Source organism: Artemia sp. Qi Xiang Cuo, chromosome 5 (genome assembly GCF_049724085.1).
Source record: "Artemia sp. Qi Xiang Cuo chromosome 5, ASM4972408v1, whole genome shotgun sequence".
Lineage (NCBI taxonomy): Eukaryota > Metazoa > Arthropoda > Branchiopoda > Anostraca > Artemiidae > Artemia > Artemia sp. Qi Xiang Cuo.
This window is the reverse complement of record NC_142798.1, coordinates 51,690,511-51,702,769: the sequence shown is the minus strand read 5'-3', so window position 1 is coordinate 51,702,769 and position 12,259 is coordinate 51,690,511. Positions and strand designations below refer to the sequence as shown.

Sequence of the window (12,259 nt, the reverse complement as noted above, 5' to 3'; positions counted from 1 at the left end):
TCAATTTTGACTTTTAAAAAGGACACTCGAACTTTCGATGTTAGATGAAATTAGAACCCTCCAAAGTTTCTATGACCAGCTCTTCTATATGAAGTGGATACGGCCAAAAAAAAAAAAAAAAAAAAAAAAAAATGGCTCTTTATTACAGGCAACGCTAGAGCGTTTTCTCTGATTACTATGGGCTGGAGTTCCTTCTTTACTAGGCTACGATGGATGCCGCAACCACGAAATCTATCTGTGGGAAATAAACAATTTGCAGTCTTTAGGGTCCCCTGTCCTTTGGGGTCCATGGGTCAAGTTATCCCAAAGGTATATTTATTGAGCATTTTGACTATTCCTAAATTTCTCGTAGCTATATGGTGCGATTTTCAGCAGGGTATAACTTTTTTTTTTTTGGAAATGCGCCCTCCCCCTCCCTCTTTCTAAAACTAAGAAAGTTTTCTAATACTGTAACTTTAGAGCAGCGGATTTAAAATTAATAAATTTTACACATTTTTGGATTTATTGTTATCGAAATTTCTTTGCATTAGAATTTCAGTTGCTATTCACATGGGCCATTCTTTACTTAGAACTCGTTACCATGAATGACCAAACCGTTTGCTTTTAACCATTAAACCTTCCGAGAGTATTTTTGTTTCAAGGGCCATGCAGCACATTATACAAATAAAACACAGAACAATGGGTAGATCGGTATTGATTTAAAAAAAAAAGATAATTGGTAAATTAAATTCCATTTCATTTCGTTGGAAGACTTGAATGCTAGTATAACTGATTTTTTTTTCATCTTCTCTCTCTTGTTCATGGCAAAGCAATTCAAAACAGCATGCTCCCTGTGAATTAATATTTTTACGAAGTTCACCTTTTTAATGTTAAATCTCAACACAAGCTCCAAATCCAGAAACAGGAACGCGTATGCTATTAAATTCTTCTACACCTTTATTAAACAGAATTCATATACCCGTGCTTTTATTCATGTATCGGGGAAAAGTAATATCCACCATGCTTAAGACTGAATCTATCCTTTTTTCCCTAAACTTTTATCACCAAGACAAATAGGAACGGATATTTCCAGACACAGCAAACATGTTTTTGTATAAAGCCTCCCCCCCCACCGAATGTAAACCTAGCCATGGCATACTGTACAGTTACAATTATTTTATTGTACAAATCATTTTTAAATATATAATCAAAACCTAAATCAATCCATAAAAGTTATTTATTGTGCTTTTCTTCCGTCGTGTCCACAAAAATGAAGTCCAACTTCGTATTTTTCAAGTTTTGGCTGATCCACGAGTCAAAATCCCGATTTAAATCTTCGCTAAAATAGTTGTGCCAGTCACCAACAGCCCCTATGTAACAAGAAGGAATGTTTCAAAAGTTAGCTTTAATTCTGCTCTGTCTATAGTAGATGTGTACTCTTTTACGGAGAAACATGCACATAAGGTGATAACTTAATAGGAAAGATCAAACCATAAGATATATCCTAAACAAAAGCTATGCAATAAAAAACCATCTCAGAGACTGGAAACATCAAATAGGCACCAAATATGTCAACAAGAATAGGACAAAAAAAAAAGAAATAGAAAGAAGCAGAAAAAAAGACTACACGAGTCCATAGCCTGAGGTTTAATACTAAAACCTCGTTCTACAAAAAATAACGAAAATGAGCAGACAATGTCTACATTGGTAAAAAATAAAGAAAATGAATTTCCATGGTAAAAACGTTTCTATGTTTTTTTTTTAAATATTATGTCTATCCAGGTTAGGTGACTGAATAGGTAAAGATAGAGCCACAATGTCACCAGCAGCCCTGGCAAAGCAGAAAGAAAACGTAAAGGAAAGGAATCTATACCTAGCCCAGACGGTGCCATAAATAGGCTACAAAGACCTAGGTTAGCCCCTTCTCAGATAAACGACTAGTTATCTCTCCATCATTTTTCCTTGATTTTGGCCTGGATGACTAATCACAGACTTATTAAGTAATTAAATAAAAAAAACAAGTTTTTTTAACTGAAAGTAAGGAACGACGTTAAAACTTAAAACGAACAGAAATTATTCCGTATATGAAGGGGGCTGTCCCCTCCTCAACGCCTCGCTCTTTACGCTAAAGTTTTTTTATTGTTTAAAAAAATAGAGTTGTGAGAAAGTCAAACTTTAGCGTAAAGAGCGAGGCGTTGAGGAGGGGACAGCCCCCTTCATATACGGAATAATTTCTGTTCGTTTTAAGTTTTAACGTCGTTCCTTACTTTCAGTTAAAAAAACTTGTTTTTTTTATTTAATTTTTGAACGTTTTTGAATTAATGCAGGTTTTGATTTTGGCTCACCGTACATGAATAATTAAAACAAGATTTGCATATTATATTTGGTTAAATGGCTTTCTCGAAACTTGTTTAATTTTATTTACGAAAGTTTTTATTAGTAATAAATATAAGTAAATTAGAATTAACTTAAGTAAAGAACTTATATATTCATAAATTTTTAACACGTATATTATGTGGTTCTCCCCCTAGTCAATACCCTGCTCTTTAAACTATAGTTATAATTTTTTTTCCAGTTCTTTAAAAATGATCTCTTAATCACAATCAGTTGATCAGTTGAAAAACTTGTTTTTTTTTATTTAATTCCTGATCTTTTTCTTTAATAATGCTGGGAAATCCGGCACCCCCTTCATAGCACTGCCCCTTCCCCCATGAAAACTTCCTTCATGGAAAGATCCTTCCCTATAGCCCCCGCCCCTCTCCTTCCCCCACCTACCAGAAAAAATCACCTCTGAAAAAGTCTGTATACTTCCCAATAACCAAAACTATCTGTTAACATTGAGTAAAGTTCATAACTTTCAGCCCTCCCCCTGGGGCCTTTGGGGGATCAAGTCATCCTAAAAGACATTTTTATCATATTTTCGACCATGCTGAACAAAATGGCTATCTCAAAATTTTGATCAGGAGACTTTGGGAAAAAAATGAGCGTGGGAGGGGGCCTAGTTGCCCTCCATTTTTTTTTGGTCAATTAAAAAGGGCACTAAAACTTTCAATTTAAGTTCCATTGAGCCCTCTCAAGATATTTTAGGACCACTGGGTCCATAAGACCACCCCTGGGGAAAAAAAAAAACAAAAAACAAAAGAACACGCATCCGTGATCTTTCTTCTGGCAAAATTCCACATTTTTGCAAATAGGAGCTTGAAACCTCTACAGTGGGGTTCTCTGATATGCTGAATATGATGTTGTGATTTTCATTAAGGTTCTATGACTTTTTGAGGGTCTTTCCCCCTTTTTTCGAAAATCAGCCAAATTTTCTCAGGCACGTAACTTTTGATGGGTAAGATTAAACTTAATGAAACTTATATATTTGAAATCAGATTTAAAATCTGATTCTTTTGATGTATCTATTGGTATCAAAATCCCGTTTTTTAGAGTTTCGGTTACCATTGAGCCGGGTCGCTCCTTACTTACAGTTCGTTACCACGAACTGTTTGATTTGGATAAGACTACTGGTTTGGGTCAGTCCCTAAATTTTTCCTGCATGTTTTTTTTAGAGTTGTCTTATTGTATTTCATTTGTTTATATTTTGATTTAGGTGACAGGTTACAAGTTATTTGTATTATTTATTATAATTAAGTTGTATAAGCATTATAATTGCTGTTTGATAAAGCAAACTGCATCATTTTGGTTCTTGTTTATAAATGCTGGCAGTTGTTGCTGGTGAATAACCCCTATAAATAGCAAGATAAGTGGTATATGGCTTCATACTATTTTATTTTAGAGTTATCCAATTTAATATTTTTTTTTTTTTTACTATCCTTATTTTATCTGATTAATTTTCAATATCTAGAAGTATGTGACAGGTTATAAGGTAAAAATATATTAAATATTATAATTGTGTTGTAAATGTACTTTAATTGCTGTATGACAACGCATAGTTGCATTATTTTGATTCCTGTTTTTCACAGCAGGCTGTTGCTTCAGGTGAAACCCCCCCCCCGTCCAGTAGCAAGTTAAGTGTTACATGATCTAGTTCAGTGAATATTGAGTGAAGTGACACATAAGCAAGCTAGTGACTACAGAAGGCACAGATAACCCAAGTGAGAAGGTCGATCGCCTCAAACGCCAAACAACAAAGATAGAGCCAAAAAGCCAGAGCATATCGTCATTTGAATCACCATTACTCTACCGTAGTTCTGCCCTGGGATGGATGATAGACTATCAATCAACAAGTGAAATGAATCATTTTTATCCAATTCTGAAAAATTTATTTGCCTTGGCTTTAATCTAATTAGCCATGGGTCTCAAGCTTTCCATTACTTCCACCAAGTGATTTTAATTCAAAAGCGCTGAACAAAACCCCAAAATGAACAGTATAAGTGGTAACAAAACAACGGCTCTTATAGTAAGCACCTGCTTAGGATATCAAGAAACGCGGAACACAACCTTAATTTCACATATCTAAATTTATCATTATCACTGAACACCTTCTGGCACTGCAATTAAACGGAAAAATTGGTCTCGGGAATGCAGAAATTATGCCATACTATTGGAGCTGGATTAAGGGGAAACTGTCCAGCATGTACATAAATCAGTCAAAATTTGACCTGCAATGACCATACATAAAAAGCTAGTTTCTCAACATGGGTAAAATATGAGATTCACAGTTAAAATATTCAGACATACAATTTTTGTTATGCCATGTCTTCATTTAAGAGGTTGACCAAATGACCTCAAAATCAATACCCTATAAGTGCGAAGTGTGGAGAAGGCAAATGAACACTGCCTAAATAAGGTACACCGCAACTGGTGATTCATTAAAACGGCACTTGATAAACTTCTCTGAAATAGCCAAATAAGAACACGATATTAGCGGGCATCGTAATGTTTATTCCATCATTACTTTGTGAAATAAGACTCGATTCAACGCAGGGTAATCTATTTCTTTCTGAACATTTTTCGAGTCTTTTCAAATTAAAAATATCCGTAAATAGGCTGAAAAATCACACAAACTTGTTTCTTTTGTCACCAGAAAAATAAAAAGAAGGTTTCCTCAAATAAACAATGTCTTTTCACGTTAAACTTCTATGCACGAGCATCAGTAGAAACCGAATAAGTGTTTTAAAACCAGGATGGTGCTGGTCATATTCTCTTCCCATTACCCCCGTTTATTCACTTTGCAATTCCAGAGTTTTTCAAGGTATGAATGATCGACCTTGCAACTTTCTGACCTGAGGGTCGGCCTTAATTTATGCCAATTTGGAAATCAGGTTACGCACTTGACATGCGTAACGTAACGTTATATAATACAAAACCACAGTAGTTTTGCAACGTGACAGGTTTGCTCTGATTCAAAAGTTGGCAATGTTTATTTTGTAAATTTGCACTACAATACTAAACACGGCATCTACTTATTTTTGTACAACAGGAGCTGATAGAGGCTACTAGAGGTATTCTCTGTCACACTTAATCACCTCATTCAAAATTCCCATTTTAGATGGTGTTTTTAAGAAGAAGGCCATAACACTAGACGCACAACAAAATATTTCAGTGAAAAGTAATAAAAACTGTGAACTCGTTTCTTTTTCTTCAGAGTATTTTCTTTGCAGAGTTAAATATAAAAAAATTTCTAGCATATTTTTATTTTTTAATTTCAAGAGAATTTCTTCATCTTCCGTTTCTTCGTTTCACAGCGCAAAATTTAATGTCAATTTCCATTCCCTAAAAAGAAGTGAGGATCCCCCTCCCTAGCGCCTATCTTCACGGAAAAATTTGAATCAGTCCCTGAGAAAACAGAAGAATTCTTGTTTCATAAGTAAAAGCAAGGCCGTACCCAGGATTTTTTTTGGAAGGGGTTTTACTAAAAAAAAATTTCGGGGGGGGGGGTTTACACAAAAAAACCTCAAAAAACGCATGCAAAATTTGTTTATATCCATTTTTGTAACGTTTTTACGTGTCAGACAAACATTTCGGGGGGGGGCGGGTTCAAACCCCCTTAACCCCCCTTTGGGTACGGCCTTGAATAAAAGAGAAATAAAATTTAGCTTGAAAAGTAGATAAATTGGCTAGGAGAAAGCTCAGAATTCAAATAAAAAATTCACTGTCAATTTCAAGTAGAAAATTGGAATTCGTGGAAAGGTCTATCATTTATTGTTTCATGCCAGCCGTTGATGTAACATCTGTCAAGAGTCTTATTAGATCTTCTAAACCAGCAGGGGCTCCCAGCTCGTTGGTTGAGAGTCGACCTTGTCACAAACCAGAATATTCTCTTAGCAGCTATGTTTCTCAACCTGCGTTTTCCATCCAACATACAGTTTATTAATGTGTTCTTAAAATAGAGCATAAAAAATGATTTTTTATTAACTGTGTCAATCTAACTTGCAATACTGAATGAACTGAACTAACTGAAAATAACTGTAAACTAACTTGCAAACTAATAGAAAAATACTGAACAGAAAGAAAAAACGACAGAAGATGTTATATGTGAAAAACAAACCTGTAAATAACTTGCATTTTCTTTTTAAGAAATAGAATATATTATGTTCCGGCTTTTAGGTTTTGTCAAGTCCTCTTTTGTTTTTACGCTAAACAAAAATTCAGCAAAGTTTGTCAGCAATATTCACTTTTTCAATATCTTTAACGGTGCATTTCTCTTTTTTTTCATTGCAAAATCACCTGGGTCTCCTTTAAAAATTTTGTTCAATTCGCTTCAATAATAGAGCAAAGAAAGCATCATTTATATGTCAGACTTAGGCCAATATGATTAAATTTGACTTTGAGAGCAATAATGCGAATTAAAGAAGTCAATGTACTTCTACCATAGAAGCAATCAAAATAATTCGTTCAATTTTTCAAACATAGTTATACTAAAACACCTTTCACCTACTCTTATTTTATAAATATATCTGTATTTGGCCTAGGTTTTACGTAAGAAGTTTACATAAAAAATCATTGATGTTTCCTTTTTTTATGCTTCTCACATCTGTTTCATGATATATTTTGCTTTCATCTGCCTTCAATAACATAGACTGACAATCCTCACGTGATTTCACATTAAACAAGACATACTTTACCGCTAAATAGTTGTTGGTGGTAGGCGGAGGAAGTTAGGAAGGGCCAGTGGCCCACTTTCTGCCTCCAATCATACAGATTGAAAATAATTCCTATATTTTTAAGTAATTAATCCTAATTGGATTATTACTGGGTATAACCCAGTTTATACCCAGTTTAAGAAAAGGAATGCGAAAATAAATTGCTCATGGCAAAATATGTTTCGTCACTGATATTCAGGATAGGCATTGCAGTTTTGAATGGATTTTTTTTAAAAGGTTTTGGAAAGCCCTCTGCCCATTTAATATCATCCATACACGATGAATTGGAGTTCTGAGCCCCGCGAGGACCAATCACTGTAAGTTTAGTTAAAATAGCGCGTAGTGTCAGGCTGATTTCCGTATTTTGAATTTCTGCAAAAATGAAATTATCAATCTTTTCCTTATCTTTTGATTTATCTTCTTTTTTGAGGGTTGTCCACGCTTCTGAAACCCAATAACATGAATTCCCGGAGCCGGGGTACCCAAAACACGTTGTCTCCATGCTATCCATCAGCTTCTGAAGTTCCGTTATAAAAACTCGACCAATTCGATGTGGTCTGTATTCATGCAAGTTACCATATTCGATATTCTTGATCGTTTCCGGCCATTTAGGGTTGCATATCTTATAAAGAAGTGAGGCTTTCTATAATTTCTTACTATAGCCATTGGATCTTGACAGTTTTGTTTCTGGGGCTGCATTAAAATGGGGACAGCAAAATCACGTTTTTGCCAGGAAGGACTCCAGCTTCTACAGCTTGATTTTATCAATAATCCATTAACTGTCTAAAGTTTCTATTTATGACAGCTAAGTTTACAAATCAATACACCAAACACAGGAAAAAGCCTTCAGCTTTTTATTAGTTGGAACCTAGTAAAGATCTAAGCACTTTTTAAAGCTATCGCTCTTTACTAGAATTAGCAACGGAAATAAAGGAGACAGATCAATGCTAGTTTGATAAAAAATGATTTTCTAGGTTTTCAAAGGGGAGAGGGGAGCTGTAACCCATCTGTTAAGAGCTTTCAACCAGTGGTATTGCAATTGTGCAATCTACTATGTCAATTCGTTGTAGATACAATACAATAGCTCTCTACAATGTTCCAGTGCTCCTCTAGCGCCAAGGAAAAAAGGAGAAAATTATACATCAGTGCTACCAAAGCTAAAATGTGATTTTCTCCAATTTTCGAGATGAAAACCTTCGATTAATGGTTTCCGACCGTGACGGCTCCGATGGCGCACTTAAATTTTGATTGTCTTTAGTTAGTATTTGAATCAGAGCTGATGTTCATTAGAAGAATCAGGCTGCATTGTCATTAGGATGTTAATATCCTTTTCTCTGGAAAAAGAAACATTTAAACTAATAAAAAATGTGAGAAAACAAATAAAAATTTTGTAACAAAATTTGTTCACTTGATTTAAAAATATTATCACTGAAATACCGTCATGTAATTAACATAGGAAGATCAAAACATTGGCTCGTGAGGGGATCGAACCCACGACCTTCGCGTTATTAGCACGACGCTCTAACCAACTGAGCTAACAAGCCGTTACCTGATGAGTTAGAAGATTAAGTTTATCAAGTACCAAGGTAGAGAATACTTATTAATAAAAAAGGGAAATACAAAACCAAATTTGTCAATAGGGCTTACAGCTTATGCGGCTGGTAAATGGTGAATATTTAGTTGTCGAGAACTTCTAAAGGAAACAATAAGCTAAACAGACAAAAGAAGTGCCATTAGATTCCTCCTTTTATGCTATTTCCAAATATCATGGATTCATGGTCACTCTTTTGACAATGCACTCAGAGCCGTCCCTACGGTGTTGACTGTGTCTAAGAAAAAATTAATTACAGCCCCCCCCTCCAGACTGAAATATAAGCAAAAAAGTCGAATAAAATTGAAAAATGTGATCAAAGTTTTCAACAGTGGTGTAACTCCATGAAAATCTGGGGGGGGGGGGAAGGGAGTCGGAGCCAGTTTTCCCAAATCAAGTTAAAATGACATTGAAAACTGAAAAATGAGTCATATAGTACCATAAAGGAAAAGATATACTAAAGAAAACTGACCCGTTTTTGTGGATGCTTGAATTATTCAGGCTTATCTTAGTTTTGATAAGATTTTTGAAGAAACTAAATTTCAGCTGAGGGGCAAACTGAGGTCTGGGGGCCAAGGTCTGGGAGGGACAGTCGTCCCATATCCCCTTTCAACGGCTTTAAATGCATCCCCACTGCCACTGAGGGTCCCAGATATAGTCCAAGGAATACATAAAGCAAAATAAAAGATAAAACTACATCAATGAACTTGTTCCTTTATAACATGTGGGATGTTTCTATTAATCATGGTATCAGATTTCCTTCATTGTTATCCATTTTTAAGAATTATTTCAGGTAAGATTTTATCCACATTCCATTTTAATTTACTCAGGTGAAACCAAATTTCGTACAGTCGAGACTCCAGAAACTGGTTGTGCAAAAGATTGAGGGGTTGCTGGTAGCCCATCAAAGAAAACACTTCGTGTCAATGTTTGAGAGAGTAGTTCATGTAAACACATATGCTCTCCCACTGCTATTTTATCTGGCAACGGCTTTTAATCTTGAAGAAAAGTGTGCTAAAAAGGTAGAAAGGAGCATTTGGGGTTTTGTTTGGAGGGGAAAACTTGAAAACCGAAGTATGAAAATGTTGTATGTGCTCCGAGAAGAGGGGGGTCTTGGTGTTATAAATTTCCGAAAGGTGTGTAAGTCTCTGAGAATTAAAAACGTCTGTGAGAGTATCTGTAGTAAATAGATCGACGGTGAAATAATAAGAGGATGGGCCTTACCAGTGATAAATACTGAGGAGGATGAACTAGCAAAACAAAAAATGATCAAGGATGTGCCAGAGAAACTCCACGAAGTATTATGGTGTATTCGAGAAATGAAAAACCAAGGCTTGCTGAATGATCAGGCGAAAAATACCGAAAGGAAAAAGATGGTGGATGGATATTTAAAGAAAACAGAAGAACAAGAAGTGGTTTTTTCTGTGAAAACAAAACAACCATTTGCGATATTTAAGGTATCGTTTGAGAAAATGCATAGTGTACCGTATAGTCAGTTTATCAAGGTATTTATGTTTCTGTTTATTCATGAGATATTGCCGTTTCAAGATCGAGTAAGTCGTTTTACCCAAGATGAAGGTCCAAAGTGCAAGCTTTAAACGAAATAGTGATAAATGGCCTAAAGCAAGAATTTTTCAATTGTAAGTATAATGAAGGAATTGTATATAAGTGTTTTAGTGCCTTAAGAGATCGTGGAGACATTTGGAATACGGAGGAAGATAAGGTTGATTAAACTGAATATAGAAATTCCTGGAAATGAGAGGAGAGAGTAAGCTGTGGTGTTGATTGTGATGAAACTATGTGAATATGTATTGAAAAGAAGGAAGAAGAGAAAAGGGATTTTGTTAAGAAGGTTTGGTTGTGATTGCAGCAGAGTGACAGAGCGTTTTAGTAAATCTTAAAGATCGAAGTAACGTGTGGATGTTTATTGGATGGAGTTGTTGGTTAAATAGTTCGTTAGAAAGAAGCAGCTTATATTTGAAGAGGGATTTCGTAAGCGTGTGCTTCAGTGTTAATGGTAATTGGTAAAACAGTATTGACAGTTTTGTAATTTTGTTTTTGGAGTTAAATAGTAGCCGAAGTATAGTTAAAAGGGAAAAATGAAAAGATAAAGTTGAAGAGTGGTATCATTATAACTTTCTTTGAGGTCTTTGTAATTTGTAAATATGTTGGTGTATTTTTTTGTATTAGAAAGTTATACTGATATATAATTTAGTTTATTTGTTTTACTATGATTAATTTAATTAGTTTATTTTGAATTTTTTTATTGTTATTATTTGTTATTATAGGAGACACGTAGGGCCACCATCCGTAAGATTTTAGAGGTGTGGTAAGAAATAGCCTCTGTATGAATGACATCCCGTTCGGAGAGGACGCCCTTTTCCATGGGACTGGCAAATTTTTGTCTTTTTTGAAAGGTTTTTGGTAGAATATGGTGACTTGAAGTGTGTCCAGTTCGGCAACTATTTAATAAAAAAAAAGAGTAGGTGACGTCTAAAGTTAAAATTAGATGTATTTTGAATTTAAAATTTTTCGTCACTAAGAGGAGAGGAGGTAGGATTCTAATTAAAATAATAAAAAAAAAACTGGTTGAACAAAGAACCTATGACGTATCGCGAACGTCAATAAATGGAGAAATATATTAAAATGGCTATATATGGGACGTCAGACGGGATGGTGCAATGTCAGAAATATGGGACGGTAATCCCATACCGAAAGGAATTTAATGGTACTACTTTTGCTTATTTAGCATGTTTCCTTCAGATGCAGCCAGCCATTTACCAGGTAAATTTTGAGTTTATTCCATTACTTAGCTAAGCAGAAGATGAGCACACCACTGTACTGCTAGGTATAGAGCTTCAAAACCAGACTGAGAAGAAACTTAGAAGTTTTAAACCTATTTGAGAAGAAAACAGTCTGATAAAGAACAAACAACACTAATAAGCTTTAGCAGATGAGAAACACTCAATTATTCTTCCACCATCCGTACAGATAAGCCAAATTACCAGGAATCACAAGTAACTACATCCCAGTAAATGCCGTATGAACAGATTTGTAACCTCCTTTGTGCCATATTTCGTAAGTAAATTTATCAAAACCTTTTGTTTTCTTTTACTTGTTTTTGTTATTATTGTAAAAATAGCATAATTTAGCCTTCACTTTTAAGTGCTACGATAGCTGTTTAAATAAACTTATACGATTAACGAATAAAAAAACAAAGACAAAAAAAAACAAAAAAAAAAAACATTAAAGCCAACATATAAAGCCAACGCATTCGAAAATCCGACTAGGGAGTAATAGTGCATCTTGTGAACGTTGAAATAGCATTTTCAGGTTAAAATATTTTCACTATCTTTTAAAATACTCAAATAAAGTCGGCTTTTGTTATATGCAGTGGCAGGAAGCATAACCATTTTTTGAACAGCACTTTCCATTAAAATTCGGGGTTGGTTGAGCTCTGTGTTCTTGTGTGTCAATTTAAGATTTGACAGTCCATTGGAATGCAACTATTTATCATAATCATAGGCAGCGCAATAGCGCTGCCTAAGTAAAGAACGATGTGGGCACAACGTTTTTTTTTCTTCTCCATACCCGGGCA

General features: G+C 34.9%; 1 protein-coding gene across 2 annotated transcripts in view; it reads right to left on the bottom strand.

The window, feature by feature from the left end:
• Positions 1-1,140: 1,140 nt before the first annotated feature.
• The window catches only part of LOC148952245 (sulfotransferase 1E1-like), a 112,314-nt gene continuing 101,195 nt past the window's right edge, over positions 1,141-12,259 (bottom strand). For both annotated transcript variants that reach the window (XM_089089692.1, XM_089089693.1), the window contains exon 8: positions 1,141-1,349. In XM_089089692.1, coding sequence (XP_088945818.1) covers positions 1,213-1,349 — 137 coding nt within the window. In that variant the 3' untranslated portion in view covers positions 1,141-1,212. The remainder of the gene's footprint in view (positions 1,350-12,259) is intronic.